The sequence below is a fragment of the Acanthochromis polyacanthus genome, chromosome 18, assembly GCF_021347895.1.
Source record: "Acanthochromis polyacanthus isolate Apoly-LR-REF ecotype Palm Island chromosome 18, KAUST_Apoly_ChrSc, whole genome shotgun sequence".
NCBI classification, from domain to species: Eukaryota; Metazoa; Chordata; class Actinopteri; family Pomacentridae; genus Acanthochromis; species Acanthochromis polyacanthus.
Window position 1 is genome coordinate 20,754,954 of NC_067130.1, and position 19,480 is coordinate 20,774,433.

At 39.3% G+C, this 19,480-nt stretch overlaps 1 protein-coding gene and 1 long non-coding RNA gene across 2 annotated transcripts; one reads left to right on the forward strand and one right to left on the reverse strand.

The window, feature by feature from the left end:
- Positions 1-424: 424 nt before the first annotated feature.
- LOC110957046 (uncharacterized) lies at positions 425-5,880 on the reverse strand. The gene is made up of 2 exons (XR_007937676.1): positions 5,756-5,880; positions 425-4,165 (listed from the first exon to the last, which is right to left on the reverse strand). It is a non-coding gene; the product is annotated as an uncharacterized LOC110957046 (long non-coding RNA).
- On the forward strand, positions 5,857-18,062 carry arrdc3b (arrestin domain containing 3b). Its single transcript, XM_022202864.2, has 8 exons — positions 5,857-6,357; positions 11,567-11,648; positions 12,122-12,269; positions 13,592-13,694; positions 13,820-14,076; positions 15,494-15,647; positions 15,747-15,901; positions 16,943-18,062. Exons 1-8 carry the CDS (start codon positions 6,078-6,080, stop codon positions 17,018-17,020), a joined length of 1,257 nt encoding a protein of 418 aa, XP_022058556.1. The 5' UTR covers positions 5,857-6,077; the 3' UTR covers positions 17,021-18,062.
- Positions 18,063-19,480: the final 1,418 nt, after the last annotated feature.

Genomic DNA, 19,480 nt, shown 5'->3' on the forward strand with positions numbered 1-19,480 from the left:
TCTCCTCCCGTTATTCGCCTGTCAGCCTGTTTCTGTGTGTCTGCGTTTGGGTTCTCCTGCTCCACAGAGCGGAGAGAAGACAGTCATTAAAATGAATGTCGCATGGCTCAAAAATGGTACATAGAGGAACAAGCTGTTGGAGGATACATTCAGCGTGATGGAACATCTTTCTGGAGTTTATATGCAGTGCCAAGTGAGAAAGATTGTAGAGACTGTACAGATGTATTTAAAATGTACAAGTTAAATAGAATAAAATAAGTTTGTATTTTTGTTTGCTTGTTTTCAAATCATGGTTTGTGTGTCATTGACAGTGTGACAAACATCAACAGAGTATCAGGACAGAAGATCCTAACGCCCCTTGAGTCAGAGCTGACTTTTGAAAGGTGGCTGCATAAAAACATGTTTTAAACTGTGAGAAGCAGAATAAAAAGTTTGTTCAGTATTTATTAGAGCAGAAGGAATAAACATCTTTATCTTTATTGTTCTGTTGCATGAGTTCACATAAGGATAGAATCCAAAAACATAGACAATAAAATATTGACAAAACTTATGCAAGAAATGGAAATTCAAGTTGCAGGTCTGCAGACGGTAGATAAAGGAACTAAACATAGCTACATGTATAATCATGCAACAGCAGCCAACAATGTAATAATTTTAGCCATTTTAAATTCAATGAAGTCAAGAATGCATTAGTTTTTGATCCAAAAGTAATATTTTGATTATTACATTCATGGTCTAGCAATAAATAATTGAAAATGTAATAACTGCAGCCAACAGTGTAATAACACATAAATGGGACTGCATTTCTTCTTATAAGAGAAGTACTTGCAGAGAGCCTAGAATGAGACAGAAGATGACTTTTCTATTTGTAGTGTGAAGCTCTACAAGGCTGCTGGACCAACAGTGTCTAAGTTCACACATAAAACAGTTATTAGTTGAGAACAGCCAGTGGATGAAGCCTGGATTCTTCTCAGTAATGTGTAAAGTTAAGGACATTTACTGGAAGAAATGATGTCAATTTTATGTTGTTTTCCCCTTAGTTCACTATATACATAATCGTCTTCAGTTTTTTGGAGTCAAGTGTTATTATAATGTCAGTCCAGTTATTTAAATACCATTTTAAGTGAGGACTGAATTGTTTTTTTTCCATGTTTGAAAAGTCTTAAAAAATGTTTTCTGAGGAAAAAGTGCAGTAAGTTCATTTGACAATGCAACATCCACCAGAGATGCTGACATGGAAGTATGAATTTATATATGAGTAAATAAAAAATATTCTAAAGATTTTGTACAACAAATAATTCTCAAACTGGCTCTTACAACTAGAATTAAGGAGAGTGAGAGCTACCTTAAATCTATCTTGATGAATTAATGTGATGACTATGCCGTCCACTTTACCTATTTTTAATGAGCAAACTGCAGGAAAAATTGAAAAAAAAAAATCTTATTTACAAGAAATGCAGTCCTACTTACGTTAAATTACATAATCGGCTCCAGTTATTACATTTTCAAAGGATTTTTGAAAATATTTTTCAATGCTAGGGCATTCATGTATAACCAACCACTTGGCTGAAAATAGTATAAAAACACAGCATTGTGACAGTATATGGGTCATTCCAGAACTGGACGACATTTTAAGTCCCACACCTCTAATTTCTAAAAATCCATGTACAAAATCCTAAAACATGCAGTTGTTGTGTAAATGTAGTAGTCCTGAGACCAAATCTTAAAAAAAAGGAAAAAAATGTTTGAAAATATTTTTAAAATACCAAATAAGTCTGGAGTTCCCCTGTAAATGCCATTTTTCGTTTTTCTTGTCCCACCTCTCTGACGACCAAACTGAATCTCAAAACAGTAGAAATGAAATTTAAATCTACTTTTTTGGGGGTTTTTTTTCCCATTGATGTTTCTTGCAATTGTGGGAATATATATATATAGTCAAAATAATATCCTAAATGATTATTATGCTTAGAAGGTGTGTCCTACAACATGTTAACATAACCTTTTTAGCTGGTAAAAAGAAGAAAACGGTGAATCACATAATTCAGCTGGTCGGTTGATCTCTCTTCATTACATTACGGCACTGAGCACCAAGCTTAATTACACAAAATGACACAAATTACAGCAGCTGTCATTGTTACAAGGTGACCTGTGGTGGTTTTTCATTGTACATGAAAGGTCAAATCCCTCACACATTTAGGGGAAAACATCCACAGATACAATCATCACTACAGAAAATACTGCAAGACTTCAAGAGAAAAGTTCAAAAGAGTAAACCTGACATGATGATCTGATGAAACAAATAGCTGATCCACTGTGATAAATCACTCTAGAGACGCTCATAAGGATCCTGATGCTGCATGCATTTAATAAACTCAGAGGAAAAATGACTAAACGGCTGGAAGCGACACATTCTCTTTCAGCGGTATTTGGTTAATCAGTCAATTAAATGTCATATTCTTTTTAATGCATTTAGACAGAAAAGATTCGTCATGGCATGACAGCTCAAGAAAGCTGACTAACAATCACAAAGGAAGCTTTAACGTCTCTCTGTTAGGGAGGGAAGAGTGAGAAAACCTGATTGGACAGAACCCTGATAGCTGTCCAACCAGCTCCACTCAGAGCTCCTCACTGCTCTGAAATACCTAAAACACCTGACGCTTTACACTTACGATGATGATGATGATAAAATGATTGGTTATGTAGTGAGCAGACATGTCAGTACAGGAAAAGCTGCTCGGTGTGACCATGAGGAAATGGTACCAACACCTGCAACCACAGCTCAATGAAATGGAATGCACTAGTTCATTAAAGATATCAAACACACCTGGAGAGCACACACACTGCTGTGATAAGCCACGCTGTCGAAGGCTGGTGCGGGCAATGTCATTTTGTGTTGCGAGTTCTCGAGCTAGGAACCCGCCATCAGATGAAACATGATCGTTTCTTGAATTGAAATGAGTGTTGTGTTGGTGAGACTGAGATTTGGCAGCTGTGATGTGGGGAAGGTTTAGTCAGGGATCGGCAGCAGCTCCCTAAAGTAGAAGATAGGAAGAGGAGATGGAAGAAAAGAAGAGGGAACAAAGAAGTGCAAAGGGCAGACAGCTAGACATACAGTACTGTTGAAAAGTGTGTGGTCACTTTGAAATGTCCTTATTTTTCAAAGAAAATCAGTTTTTTTTCAATGAAGACAACATTAAATGAATTAGAAATCCAGTCTACACGTTGCTAATGCACAATTGTGTGTTGTATGCTCCTTCCTGCCCATCCTCCTCTTCTCCCGTCCCTCCCCCTCCATCTCCCCTCACCTCTCCCCCACTACCTCTACCTCTATACCTCTTCTGTCCTTCTCAACCCACCAGCCAGCAGGCAGATGGGTCCCTCCATATACAGAGCCGGGTTCTGCTCAAGGTTTCTTCCCATTAACAGGCAGTTTTTTTTTCTTGCCACTGTCGCCTTAGGGCTTGCTCTGGGGGTTCAGGTCATATGGGTTCTGTGAAGCATCTTGAGACAATTTGACCTGTAATTGCCGCTATATAAATAAACTTGAATTGAATTAATGTGGTAAATGACTATTCTAGCTGGATATAGCTGTTTTTTTAATGGAATATCTCCATAGGGGTACAGAGGAACATTTCCAGCAACCATCACTCCTGTGTTCTAATGCTACATTGTGTTAGCTAATGGTGTTGAAAGGCTAATTAATGACTAGAAAACCCTTGTGCAATTATGTTAGTACATGAATAAAAGTGAGTTTTCATGGAAAACATAAAATTGTCTTGATGACCCCAAACTTTTGAAGTAGTGTACACCGATCTGGTATAACATTATGACCACCTGTCTAATACTGTGTTGGTCCCTTTAATGCTGCTAAAACTCCTCTGACCCAGTGGGACCTCTGGGAATGTCCTATGGCAGCGGGATAGTGAAAGTGAATTCTGTGGGTCCTGTGATTTACAGGGTGGGACCTACCTAGGTCAGACTTGTCCTGGTACATCCCACAGATGCTCGGTAAGATTTGCATCTGGGGAGTGATGAACCCAGGTGAACATCTTAGCTCTGTCGTGCTCCCTGGGCCACTCCTGAGCAGTTTTTGTGGCGTGTCGGGGTGCATTGTCCTGCTGAGGGTGGCATCAAGGACTGCTGTTGTCATGGGGGGTTGTTTGACCTGCAGGGTTTAGGTGGGTGGTAGATGTCAAACATCCACATGAATGTCACGACTCAAGGTTTCTGTTGCCTTGTTTTTGTTTCACAAAAAAGATATACAAATGTTGAGTTTTCTGTATTGTTAAACTGGGAAACCAGCAAATGATCAACTTTTCCAAGCAGATGCCAAATAATTGTCATTTTTTGCTAATTAATTTTCTTTTTTCTAATTTTTTTGGTGTATAAAATGTCAGAAATAGTAAAATATCAGCTGTTTAAAGTTTAGTATCAGCAGGTTTTACACATTAAACTGAAAATGCTTGTATTTTTCAGTTCAGGCTGACAAGAACCAAACATCTGAATATCGAAAGTTGGGCTTCGGAGAACTGACATTTTATACATCGAACAATAATAAACTTGTCTTGATATGGGATTGACTGTTGACTAAAACTCTCAGGTATGATCACTTCAAAGCTGAACTGGCTTCCCAATAAGAAAATAAATTTGGTAAAAATATTCATAATTGATTATCTTTTGACTACAGTTTTTGTCTTGTTTTCATAAAATAATGTCTGGTATCAGATTTTAAAATGTAGCTAAACTCCAAATTTTCATCTTCAGACAGTAACGTTTAAATGTAAATAATTTTTACTATTTTCTGGCCCGTTACACATGAACGAGAAAATAAGTTGGTTCATTTTTTCATCATTTGTAAAAAGTTTTTTAGCATTTTTTCAAAACAAAAATGGCAAATTCTCATTTACTATATGGGTCATTCCAGAATTGGACGACATTTTATGTTCCACCCATCAAATTTCAAATAATCCATGCATAAAATGCTAACACATGCAGTTGTTGTGTAAATGTTCTGGTCCTGAGACCAAATCTAAAAAAAAACTAGGAGAAAAGAATGCTTGAAAAAATTTTTTAACATCAAATAAGTCTGGAGTTCCCCTAAAATGCCATTTTCTCTTGTCCCACCCCTCTGATGACCAAATTGAATCTGAAATAAAACAGTTAAAATGAAATTTAAATCTCCTTTTTTCATTGTATCTTGTAATTCTGGGGGTATTTTAGAAATCACCATTTTACTTTAAATAATATTATGTATTATACTACAGTATATTATGCATGGAAGGTGTGCCAATCACGCCTTTGATAGTTTATTACCTATTACTGATGAATATGTAGCAGAAAAATGTGAAAGAAGGGGTTTATTTCTCATAAATTTTGAAGTTCAAATGTCCTACAAGTCTGGAATGACTCTTTTATATTAAATGACAGAATTTGCTTCTTAATTGAAGGGCAAACTGAATATTTCTGTGGTTTTAATGCTGTTCTGACAAAAACAACACATTTGAATATGTTAAAGTTGTTTCTTTTTCTTCACAATCTTCTGATTCTTTACACAACACATAAGAAAATAAGTGCTTGACATACAGATAATAAAAAGAAATGCTGTGAGCAGCTTGGGGAGATATTTTCTGGCTTTATTGCTTGAAGATGAAAAAACATTCTTTCTTTTTTTATTGATGACAGAATTATTCAGCACATTTTTATTGTATGTAATGTGTGGTGTGATAAGGAAACCGGGCTGTAAGTGGAGACCTACCTCCTGAGTGTTTGTCAGCAGGCCGGCCGGTCTGAGCGCACATGCTCAGTGGGGTTATTTTTGCGCACGGAAGCTTTAAGAGCGCAGCGGCTGGAGGCAGACGGCAGCAGAGAGCGGAGAGTAGCTGAGGCAGCACCGGAGGAGGAGAGAGGACAGCGGAGAGCCGAGCCTACCATCAGAACCCAGATGAGCGGCCAGTGACAGCCGCAGACCCGGCTCTGCGCTGGGCACCCGGAGCGAGGCGCAGGAATCTGTGCCGCACGGCTCTACTCCCAACTCCATAGACTCTTTATTTCTCATCTTGTTTTCTCGTTAATTCACCATGGTGCTGGGCAAAGTGAGGGCCTTGGCGGTCTACTTTGACAGCCTGAATGAGAACAACCTGCCCGTGTTCTCCGGCGGAGACCTGGTGTCCGGCCGGGTGGTGGTGGAGGTGACCGGGGACGTGCGGGTGAGGAGTCTGGACATAACCGCCAGAGGAGTCGCCAAGGTCCGCTGGACGGAGTCTCGGAACGCCGGAGCGAACACGGCTTACACCCAGAACTACACGGAGGAGGTGGAATACCTGCACCACTACGACACCCTGATCGGAGAGGAGAGAGGTAAGAGCCGGCAAACTTTCCTCATGACAAACTTTATTAGCGCAGAGGGCGCAGTCATGCGTCAGCGCCGCACACATCCCAGCCTGTGGTACTGATGCAACAGCTGATCGACGGCGCACACATCCTCCCTGCCAATGAACGCATGAATTATTTAATGAACCCGTTTCATAAGCGCACATTAACGCTCCTGAGTCTCACGAAGGGGGCTTTATTTTATTTTTCTGCACACTCCGCATCCTCACATTTGCTTCGCGGAAGAAAACAAAAAAAAAAGTTCCGATCCGCGTTCGAAACGGAGAAAAACGCACCAAAATCGAAAGCAGCCGACGTGGCTTCGTGCTTTTAACGCAACATTCGTGCCAAAGTGATGCGCAACGAACATTTTTACTGATGACATCCTGAAGTAAGACCAGCTCAGGCAACTCCCTTTGTTAGAAGCGGTTCAAACCTGTTCAGAAACTGCCAGAGAGGGAGGGAGGGGAGAGGAGGAGGAGGGAGGAGGGAGGAGGGGAGGCAGACTGTGGAGTAAAGAGCTAGAGCTGCTGCTGCCGCCTCCAAAACAGTCCGCTACCTGCGCTGCTCTGCTGCGTTTCTCATGCAAATGAGTGGAGGGACAGTTGGATGGAAACGTGATGTAAATGTGTAGAGATGATCCTGCAGCGTGTTGGTCAGACAGAGCTGCTCTCAGGTCGGTTTGTCTCCCCATGAGGGCTGCTGGTAGCTGCAGTTTGGGTCAAAGGTGGTGACTTCACTGCCTCTCCACTTTCAGGGATTTTTGTTAAACCTCCAGACAATACAACAGTTAATCAGTTAGGTGTCAACTATTTATTTTTTATTAATTATTTACCTTTATTTAACCAGGAAGTCCCATTGAGATTAGAGATCTCTTTACAAGGGAGACCCAGCCAAGGCAGCAGCCACACAACTGAAAGAGTCACATAAAACAGAAACATAATAAACAAACAATAAAACAGATTCACAGCTATTCAAGGACAGAGACCTCTCAAGAAAAACACCGACATTCCTCCTTCGCTCTATTCTTAAACTCATTAATGGATATGAATGTTTCGAGTTTTTTGAAGATTATTCCATGACCATGGTGCATGATGGGAGAACGCTGTTTTGCCAAAGTCTGTCAGAGTCCCGGGAACATTCAAAAGCAACTATTTTGAGATATTTTTAATGGAAAAAAACACCCTCAGTTCTCCAGTTTCAGCTTTTTAACTCTTTGAATAACTGAGTAGTTTTTCATGTCATGTTTAAAGACAAATGTAAAACCTTTGCTCACTCTCAGTTGTTTGACAATGAAAGGTTTTCCACCTTAGAGCTGCAGCTATTACTCGATTGTTCGATTAGATGTCAACTATCAAATAATCGTCGATTATCTTAATAATCAATTAATCTCTGACGAATTGTTCAAGAAAATAGTCTAATATGCAGCTTCTTAAATGAGAATATTTTCTGGTTTCTTTCCTACTTTAGGACAGTAAACTTGCCCACAACCCAAAGATACAGGTTGTGGCCACGTTTGCTGTCATAAACCAAACATTTGTCATTTTGGTTTTCGGGTGTTGCGTCAATCATCTTTCTGTTTCTGGAGCTTTTGATTGAATCACGCGAGCTTCCTCTGCAGGTGTTCATGTTACATTTAAAGTAATAAAAGACATACACTGCCGTTCAAAAGTTTGGGGTCACCCACACAATTTCATGTTTTCCATGAAAACTCACACTTTTATTCAAGTGCTAGCATAATTAGCACAAGGGTGTTCTAATCATCAATTAGCCTTTCAACACCATTAGCTAACACAATGTAGCATTAGAACGCAGGAGTGATGGTTGCTGGAAATGTTCCTCTGTACCCCTATACAGATATTTCATTAAAAATCAGCCGTTTCCAGCTAGAATAGTCATTTACCACATTAACAATGTCTAGAATGGATTTATGATCCAGTGAATGTTTAATTCTCTTTCAAAAATGAGGATCTTTTCCCCAAGTGACCCCAAACTTTTAAACTGTAGTGTAAAAACGCCAGAAATCTGTGGTCACATTCAGGGTTCAACAAAAGTTCAGACAATAATTAAAATAGTTGCCTGTAAATTTGATGAATTGATCAATCAGCTAATAGCCTCAACGACATTTAGGTCGCTCCTTATGTCACGGTAAGTTGTTGAAAATGATGTAAACCACAAGATGGTGGAGTCCCAGGGGCTGTCCTCACATGGTATTTTGCCCTAACAACAATCCAAAACTTCAAAATGTTACATTTACAATATCATAAGAAAGATAAAACCAGCAAATTCTTTTTTGCAAACATTTGAGAGCTTTGAGACAGCAACAGTTAAACAAAACAAAACAATTGTTTATTTGATTTTTAAAGTAGCTGTGAGTTAATTCAGTTAATCAACTCATTGTTGCTCCAATGCAGATTCATTTATTCCAGCAGGTAAGTTAGAACTAAAGTAATTAGTTCATCAGAAATCATGAAAAGGTCATTTGAAAATTAAATGTGTCTCATGTCATAGGATTAAAAATGCCAAATAGTGTTTTTTTGTTGTAATATTCTGTTTTTTACAACATTTGTGCATTTATATACAGAATTTTTACACTTTAGCACAGTAATGACCAGATTTTTTGACACTTTGTGGCATTAATATCCAATTTTTATTTTATTTGTTTTGCTCTACAAAATGTAAGAGAACGGTGACAAACGGCTGTTACAATTTACAGACCTCTGGTTTTACATGAACAGCAGCAACAAAACCCATAAAAGTTCAGTTTGCAGCAACAAATACTCCCATTCAGGAAGATGTTGTCAGAGAATTGTTCACACATTAGACTTTAGCTATAAATTAGTTCAAAAAGGAAAAAAAAAATCATTTGAGCTGTGCTTCAAAAAAAAAAAAAATTGCTAATGAATGAATTTTTTGCCACAATTTATTGTTTAGTTCCGACAACTAAACTGGAGTGCAGTAGGTACAAAGGTCTTACAATTGTGTGAATGTGTGGTATGTTCAGACATGTTTCTATAGTTTATTCTGTGCCTAGTTGGTTTACTTTTGTTTTAGTGTGTTAGTACTTCTGTGGAGCTGTAAAAAGCTGTAAAAACCTCCATGGAACTGCCGTCATGCAATAAAGTATTATCTTACTTGATAGAAAGCTCAGGAATCAACTTTCTATTTATTTCTTTGTTATTATCTACAGTTGTTTCCGAGATTGAGAGTGACAACGTGAGGTTGTACAGAAAGAGAAATGAGCAAAACTCAATGCTGGTTGTGAGTTTGAACAGTTTTTAGTGTGTAGTTCTACTATTATTTCTAATGAAACTGGAAGTTTTATCTTCTGTCATCATTTCAAGTGTTTGCGTGAGAGCAGGTCTACCTGGAGTTCACTGCTGGCGGAGTACAACACCCTTCCTCTCCCCCTCCTCCCCCCCTCATGCCACACACCACATGGCTGTGCTAAATGTGGGCAGGGGCCTGTCGGCGCTGCACCAATCAGAGCGCGGCCTGTGCTGCGTGTCGCGGCGTCCTCCAATGAGAGGCCGAGTTTTAATGCATGCGTTGGAGTTTCCAGCTGGAGGAAGCTGCTCAGTCTGGTTCATACCGGTCTACTCCTGCTTGCTCTGTGTTGCCGGTGACTTGACGGGCGTGCACGCTCGCACGGGCATGGCAACACACACACACACACACACACACACACACTGATACACACACATGTATGCAGGCTGTTTATGACAGCACTCAACACACACAGGCAGCAGAGATGCAGGCTGAGGTGGCAGGAAGCTGAAGTTCAGCAGGGTCGACTGGAGACATTTACACAGAATTTAAAATACAAACAAGAACAGGAGAAATGAGGAAGTGTTTCTGCCACAGGGTGTGCTGCGCCTGTTAATGCCGTTAAATGTCTGAACCCGAGCAGCGTTATTCACACTTTCTCTCACTGTGGGCTCGTTTTCACTGAAATGTAAACTAATGAAACAGTAAAACCATGACTACAGAAGTGTCTTCTGTACAGTATGACACAGAATGAAACAAGAAAAGCACTCAAGAGAGCGCAGTACTCCATCAAGGATGTTCAGTCGTTGTATCATTTCCGACGGATAAAATCTTTAAGAAAAAAACGACTTTTCTGTGGCGTGTGTTATGCATGTGTATGTACGGATACCAAATCGCGGGACCTAAATATGTAGTGGACGGTGGGAATTGATGGGACTTGGAAACACCTCAACAGTTTAATCAGTTGTTTCTTGTCTCATTTCCAAGGGATAAGTCCGCAGCGATTGATTTGTATCAGCAGGCAGCTGACATACTATTGGCTTGTTGTCATAGTTACAGTGATGCCATGCCACTATCTCGCAACAATGCCAAAAACTTTAACAAATCATAGATCCAGACTTTGAGCTGCATCACTGCGAAAATCTAATCACTTGCTCCTTGTGTCATTTCTGACCTTCCCTGAAAATGTCATTCAAATCCGCTTGTCTGTTTTTGAGTAAAGTTGTGTACAGACAGACAAACGGATGGACAAACACCCACCGATCATCACATAACTCTGCCGCGTTTCTTGGCAGACTACAAAAGTAAAATGTTACAACATTTCTTCGATTGTTTTTTGTCAAAAATTTTAAATGTCTGAACCAACATGTCAAGCATTTTCCCAAGTGTCCACATGTTTTTCCCTAATACTGTAAAGAAAAAGAAACGGTGCTTACACATAACTTTGTATTTTTGTCCACAATCACCCAAAATGTGTCAAAAATGAAAACTAGAATGACTCAAAATGTGTCCAAAATTACTCCTAAAGCCTTACATATCTATAGGGGCAACACATGCATTGATACAGTGGAGAAAACTCAGTACTGTTTCTTTTTACACAGAATAACATAGATAGTGAAAAACTAAAAATCCAGGTGTTTGACATACTAGTGGCCTAAAACAGCATAAAGTAGAGTTGAAAATCCGAGTAGGACAAATATCAGAGGGGGAGAATATTTGGTCTTTGTTGCAGCCCTGGTCTTGTAATCTCATAACTTTTTGTCCTTCTGATAGAAACGTGTGTTTTATTTTCTCCCGACGTGCCTGTAGCAGTTCTCCGAGGTGAGGTGGAGTTGGTTGTGTAATGTGGCTGCGTGCCTGTGTGTGCTGAGAGGGTGGCGGCTGGCTGCACGGTGCAGGTGTATCAGGAAATGTGTTCTTTGTGTTTCAGATGAGGACTGTCCAGAGGAGGGGATGACTGTTCTGCACGCCGGTTTACACGAGTTTGCTTTCAGCTTCAACCTGCCGCAGATGTGAGTTACTGAGTATTTAATGCTACATACAACAAGTTCAGCTTTACATTGTGATGCTGTGAGTGGATGTAAAATGGATTTGGTTGCCATTTTTAACAGAGATCAGATGTTTTTTTAATCTTCGAAAATGTCACATGTCTATCTGCTGTACTGGTGAAGTTTTAAGGCTCAGAAAGGATTTAAAAAGTAACACAAATTGAAAGTTGTTTTGATCGACCAGCATGGACTTCAAGAGTAACTACATTGTGCATAAAAACCCACTCATTCTGAGCATGTCAGGTGGGAGGCTCAGAGGGGTTTTCATGTAAAAATAAGCCCCACCTGCTGCACCTCCAGCAGCAATTACTTTGAAACTTGAGGCACATTTTGCTGATGTTGTGACTCAGAGTGAAGTGAAGGATCTGAGTGCCCGACCACAGACCACCCACACTTCCTAATCTCCTTGCCCTTGTTTTTCCTCCTCCGGCTGTCAGGGCTCTGGCCACGTCCTTTGAAGGGAAGCACGGCAGCGTGAGGTACTGGGTGAAGGCTGAGCTGCACCGGCCGTGGCTGCTCCCCGTCAAAGTCAAGAAGGAGTTCATTGTGTTCGAGCACATCGACATCAACACGCCACTGCTGCTGGTATGCACGTTTACTCTGATAGCGCTCTGTATGGCTAATATGAAGGTCAGAAAATCAGCCCCACACGGCGCACACTGCTCTAACTAGAAGACATGAGTTTTACTGATCAAAAGTTATTTTTATCACTTATGTTAGCACACAAATAAAAATGTAAGTTTTCATGGAAAATATTAAATTGCCTGGATAACCTCAAATTTTTCAACAGTAGTTTATGTATAGTAAATGTAGCTGTGAATGAAAATAAGTTGGAGTTACAAAGAGCTTAAATAGACAGTAAGGATACAACAAGAGTCACAAACCCTCTGAACTCCAAACAGCTGAATTCCTTCTCCATTTGCTACGACCTCTTTTTTCTTTATTCAGAGCTCCTTTTTCACTGCAATATAAAGTCCTGCACCTCTGTGGAAACAGAACAAGCATGGCTGGAAGGAGGCAGAACTCAGAAATGTCCTTCGTGCTGTGTAGCCCATTACAATAACAGAAATCATGACCAAAGTTTAATTTCTTTATTTACTGTACAACAGTAAAAATTGACATTTTAAAGCCTCTACAATTGTTTTTTTTCTTCTTATTTTGTTATTATTCAGAGTTTTCTTATTTTATTGATCCAGTAGGTTTTATTTTCCTCTCAGTCGTCTCCTCTCTGCTCTGTAGAAGCACAGCCTGCAGTTAATCTGGAAACTCTGGGTTTTTGTCCAGTTTTAGCTGAATTAGTTATAGCTTCACAGTTTTAGTGCAGAGTTTTTAATTTTTTACATGACTTGATTAGAGCAAATTTTCTATTTTTGACCAAAAAAATTTCCCAGAGACATTTAGAATATACTGATTTTGACAAAATGTCATGATGTCACACCTTAGATTTGGTGGTGATTATTCAAGGGCAATCAGAAAGTAAAAATAAACAACTTCTCTTTCTGTTTTTACAGCTTCTGGCTGAGAAATAGTTTAATTTTGGCAAAGATGACATGTTATTTCCCCTTCAGAAAGCACTTTAGGTGTTGTCTGTATAAAGAAAAGAAAAGAATTGGCTCCATGTTGTTGAACTACACCATTAAAAGTTAATTTTAACTTTTCATATGTTAAGTACTGTTTTGCTGAAAGTCCTTCTTTACTTACTTACTAGTATTTTTTATTGAGAAATTTTACTGTGGTTTTTTAAAAATTTGTTGATTACTTTTTCTTTCCCTGCAGTTTTTTTTTTTAGCTAATTCCTGACAAGTATGCTGTTTTTTTTTAGTGCTGAACTCCTGTAAAGGTTCAGGAGTGGATGTGATTTCTGCAGTGTTGCTGCAGCAGTTAAACCAGATGATGTGTGTTTCCAGGCCCCTCAGGCTGGTACCAAGGAGAAGACGCTGTGCTGCTGGTTCTGTGCTTCAGGCCCGATCTCCCTCAGTGCCAAGATTGAGCGAAAGGGCTACACACCAGGTAAGCAGCGCCTCCTCCAAACTACTCCTGCTCGTCTTCCTCTTTTCTGTCTTTACTTTTCACACTTCACTCATGTTGCTTCTTCCTCAGTCTGTCAGACTGATGTCTTCTCCCCTCTCTCCAAGGTGAGTCCATCCAGATTTTCGCTGAAGTGGAGAACTGTTCGTCCCGCGTCGTAGTGCCCAAGGCAGCGCTGTACCAGACCCAGACCTTCTTTGCTAAGGGCAAGGGCAAGCAGATCCAGCAGCTGGTGTCCAACCTGCGGGGAGATCCACTGCCACAGGGCAAGAGCCAGAGCTGGGAGGGCAAACTACTGAAAATTCCTCCGGTGTCACCCTCAATCCTGGACTGCCCCATCATCAGGGTGGAATACGCCCTCGTGGTGAGTTCAGCGTGTTTCTGTGAGCTCATTCAACAATACAAGAAAAGCACTCAGAGATTGCAGTACTCCGCTAAGGCTGCCCAGTTGTTACATGATTTCCAATGAATGAATGGCCCGCAGCGGTCGATTTGTAGTAGAATCACAATCATGTGATCATCAGCAGGCAGCTGACGTAGTGTTCACTTGCAGTCATAGTTACAGTGATTCTGTGCCACTATCTTGCAATGATACAGAAATCTTTAACAAATCCATGGACCCAGACTATAAGCAGCATCACTGCCAAAATCTAATCACTAGGTCCTTGTGTTATTTGTTACCTTCCCTGAAGATTTCATCAAAGTCCGTTATTGTGCACAGACGAACAAACAGACAGACAAACCAAGGCCAGTCGTCACATAACTCCATTGCGTTCCTTGGCAGAGTAACTACTGTAATGAGTAACTGTACAACAATACATGAATTTACTAATTGGCTAAAAACTTCCTAATAACTTGCAGATGTCACACTATATATTCTATATATATTGTTTTCTTCTTCTTCTATCAGCTATAAAGGCCATGCTAACAGGGTTGTTGTAGGACACACATTCCATGCATAATAATAATTATTTAAAATATTATGTTGACTAAAAAAATGTTCCCACAATTACAAGAGACATCAATGAAAAAAATCCTAACAAAAAAAGGAGATTTAAATTTAATTTAAACTGTTTTATTTGAGATTCAATTTGGTCACTGGGAAAGTGGGTCAAGACAGAAATTACATTTTAGGGGGAACTCCAGACTAATTTGATATTTCAAAAAATGTTTTCAAACATTCTTTTCTAATTTGTTTTTAGATTTTGTCTCAGGACAAGTACATTTAAACAACAACTGCATGTTTTAGCATTTTGTACATTATTTGATTATTTGAAATTTGACGGGTGGGACGTAAAATGTCCTCCAATTCTGAAATGACCCAGAAACTACTCATAGTCTTCTAGTGACACACTAAAAACTACTAATAATTTGGATGAAAAAACACTATACAAACTACCAAAAAGCTCTTATTAACCTTCAAAGTTTGTATTTTTGAAAATGAGAACTTGTTCTCAACTAACTCACCAGATAAAATGAAGGTTCAATAAATAAATAAAATTAAAAAGTATTAACATGAATTGTTTTCGACTGCAGCTTCAGGTGAAAGGAAACAATTTTGTGTAGAAAATGCACATTAATAAAGAGTAAAGTGACTGTTTTGTCCCACAGTGTGATGTCATGAGTGAAAAAACAGATAATACAGCTGGAGGCAGGGACATGTTTCTATTTGTCATGCAGCCTTCAAAGTTTGTACATCAGCCGCCGAAAGTCATGTGAACATGAGCATACTGCTGTGAACAGGCAGAACTGGCTCCCACTAACACAAAACATGCCTGCAGGTGTACGTGGATGTTCCTGGTGGACTGAATCTGTCTCTGTCGTTGCCGTTGGTGATCGGGACCATCCCTCTTCATGCCTGCGCCACCCGCACATCCAGCATCAGCAGCAACTGCAGCAGTCTGAGCTGGCTGGGCCTGCCCGAGAGGCCTGAAGGTATGTAGTGTAAACACAGGAGCAGACATGCATGTTTTCTGTTTTTTGTCATGTGCATATAGAACACAACAATCTCTCATGCCCGTTTGTTTACCGCAGCGCCGCCGAGCTACAGCGAGCTGGCAATATCAGAGTCTCACAGGCGGGATTGTCTGCAGGGCTTTGATAGGTCTGAGGGGGAGGGAGAAGACCAGACATCTCTGCTAACATACATCACAGAGTTCAGATATCTGCCCCCACCACTCTACTCTGAGGTACAGAGAGTACACACACACACACACACACACACACACAAGAGTCGTGTTTCCAGACGACATTTAACTGACTTAACCCTTGACTTTACCTCGATCTTACACCAAGTCCTCGCCAACCTTCGTAAACAGATTTATATTCCAACATGACTAATACGAGTTTACACACAGAGTCCTAACAATAAAATGGAAAAAAGTCTAATTGAAATTAAATAGCAAAAAAATAATATAAATAAAAACATAATGAAACACAACAGCATGTCTCATCAGAAAGCTATTGAAGTATATAAAATATAATTTTATGCAATGATAAAAAAGAAAAATCTAAAATAACAATATATATCAGGACTTTAAAAATAAATTAAAATATCTTTGTAACTGTACTTTTTTTTAACAAATCACCAAAAGGATAATATATATATATATATATATATATATATATAAGATCCTTCTAATGTGCTACAAAAATCTCAAAAATCTAAATTAAATATATATATTATAAATATGTAATATTTCTCTTTAAAATTCAATAAACATATGCTGTTAAGATGTATAAATATATCAAATGTGTTCTAAGACTTCATATAAAGAAAATGAAGCATATCCTATTAGAGTTGTTTTTTTTAAGTCAACCTAAATAACTAAAATAGTAGCAGTTAGTTTCTCACTAAGAAAATATATCAAATATCTTATGATGCACTTGAACATATATCAAATATCTTTTAAAATTCAAAATATAAACATAAATATAGAATAGCTATAACATAGAACAACATCCAAAACATTCCTTTAAGATGCAAAATATAATCATATTATTATAAATATTTATTTTGTTGTATTTTATTTGATTAACTTCATTGTATCAATATAATTTTATAGAATAAAGAATTATATTTTTATTGCTGTATTATCTTTTTCTTAACTAGTCATCTGTTATTTTGTCTTAAGTTATGATCTTTAAATCTGCTTTTCAGCACCTGTGTTGTGTTGCTTGTAAAACACTGCACCGAGTTGTGTTAACGATTTGCCTCCTTGCCCCCCCAGGTGGACCCGTACCCCGACCCGGTGGAGGTGAGCGGGGCAGCCGACGTCAGGAGACCCGACATGTGTCCGTCCCGCTGAGGAGCTCTGAGGCTTCTGCTCAAACAAAGACACCGTCACTCTTGGCTGCACAACCAGCTTCTCACCAGATTGTAAAAGACCATAAATAATCCTCTTTGACCAGGGAAGAGTCCGCCGACAGAGCATTCGGTGACCATGGACCAGGGATTTCCAGCCATGCTGAATCCTCCATATCCTGTGCTCCGGACGAGGCAGAACAAACCTTCTCTGACGCCAATGTTTGACTCTGACAGATCACTGCTGGCGGTCAGAAGAAGCCTCCTCCTGCCTCACAGTAAAGTTTGCACATGCCGTAATTACTGTTTTTCTATCAGTGGTTTTATATTCTGCAGATTGCCGCAGGCCTATATGATACAGTAGATTCTGTCCACAGATGTAAACACAGATATTGTTCTTGAATGGCTTATTTACGACAGGACAAAAGCTATCTTCAAATGATAGTTTGAGCTCAGTAACCAGACTTCAGGTGGTCTCTTTTCGAGAACAAAGCTAAATAAGAGCTTAAAAAAAGACAAAAAATATATGTTTCTGATGACAAACTGCGTCAACGACCACCTCGAGCACTAAAAGTCAAGCTCAAGTTGTGTGTGAATGTGTGTATGTGTGTGTGTGAGAGAGAGACAGAGAGTGTGTGTGGATTTAAATGACCAGGTGTAGAGAAAAAGCACAACTCTGACCAACCGAGATAAAGTACCGCAAATCGCCTGTTGGTTTCTGCTCTGAACTGAAGCTCCTCTTTGCTGTAGATTTTTCCAGATTGTGGATGCTAAGAAGCTTCGCAAACACAAAGGCAAAGCATAAAAGATTAATGTTTACAGATGAATATATCAAATTGAGAATGTTATTCAAACATGACTTCTTCCACCTAAAACTTCAAATTACCAAGTGCAATATATTTTTGTATTTGTGATTTTTTTTGCACTAATTTTTCATATACTCTGTTGCTGTTTATTCCATTTCTGTGCATTATATATTATTGTCATGATCTTATTGCTGTCATGATCAACTTTTGATAAAATAAAAAGTTTATTTTATAAAATAATGAGACGAGTTGCAGTGTTTCTTTTGTTTTTAACATCTGTTGCTATGACAACCACCAGGTCAGTAGCGATGTGAAATTTACATCAAAAAGCATACGTTCTCTAATTATTAGTCAGTCATATTTAAAGTCACTAACATCACACTTCTCTTTTTAGATTCAACGTGACTTAGATTTTCTGATAGCATCATTATCTTTTTGTACACGTCCATACATATGCCTGGATATACTGGGGAAAGGGTTCCTCATTACTGCAGAACTTGCCTGATGGTATTCACATTTTTAGGTTTTCTTTTTCTTCAACACTAGTTGTCTGTACATTCATGGGTTGGCTACAGACTGGAGTTGCTAATGACTAATTCAGCAGAGTTTTATTGGTACCAGTGTGGTCAGATGTAAAATAAACATGGCTGAATCACTATTGAGAGGAGGGATCAAAACTCAGACTTCTCCTGGGAAGATTTGAATGCCAAGCAATGGAAATCAACCAGCTCACTGTTTAACTCGAAGAATATGGTCATATTCTTTATAACACCGGCTCAGAAACAGTTGAGGGAGAGAACATTTCCACATGCTATCCAGACTGCATACTGGAGAGTATGTTGAAATGTGGGGGCAAATAATTTTGGGTTTTTGGGGTGCCCGAGGATTCACAGCTTCTGGAAGGTGGTCAGAGATAGCATGGAGAAGGTTTTACGAATCAAGCTGGGTCTTTGTTTTATAGGTCTTGTAAAATGCTACCACAACTCATTGTTACCCTAAGACATACTTGTCTAGAATTCTGCTGGTTGCCAACAAAAAAGCCATTACAAAAATGATGGCTATGTCTGGACTCACCCTCAACAGAAGACTGGTTGATATTTTTGTAACAGTCCTCTCAGACTCAAAATAGATTAGTTTGATAAATGTTGGAATGGTTGGATTGAGTTTATCAGCACATCTTTTTCTTTTTCTGGTGTGTAAGTTCAACAGTCTTGAAGGAGTTCCCACAGATGCTGAGCACTTGCTGGTCTTTTGCCTTCACGCTGTGGTCCATCTCATCCCAAACTATCTGGACTGGGTTTAGGTCAGATGACTGTGGAGGGCAGGTCATCTGATGCAGCACTCCATCACTCTCCTTCTTGTCAAATAGTCCCTACACAGCCTGGAGGTATGTTTGAGGTCATTGTCCTCTTGAAAAATAAATGATGTTCCAACTAAACACAAACTGGACGAGATGGCATGTCGCTGCAGGATGCTGTGGAAGCCATGCTGGATCAGTGACTCAGCATGTGTCACCAGAACAATAATTTACATTACCGATGCCCCGATTTCTGACGTTCCTGAACGCAACTTCGTTGTCCGACTGCACCTGAATGCACCAATGACGTTAGTTTGATCTTTTGATTGTATTTTGTTTGGATTTGAAGAAGCTTTGAAGA

Coding starts and splice junctions, on each gene's coding strand:
- arrdc3b (XM_022202864.2), top strand. CDS start 6,078: ATGGTGCTGGGCAAAGTGAGGGCCTTGGCGGTCTACTTTGACAGCCTG. Junction 6,358..11,566: donor CCTGATCGGAGAGGAGAGAG/GTAAGAGCCGGC, acceptor TTTGTGTTTCAG/ATGAGGACTGTCCAGAGGAG. Junction 14,077..15,493: donor GGGTGGAATACGCCCTCGTG/GTGAGTTCAGCG, acceptor ACATGCCTGCAG/GTGTACGTGGATGTTCCTGG.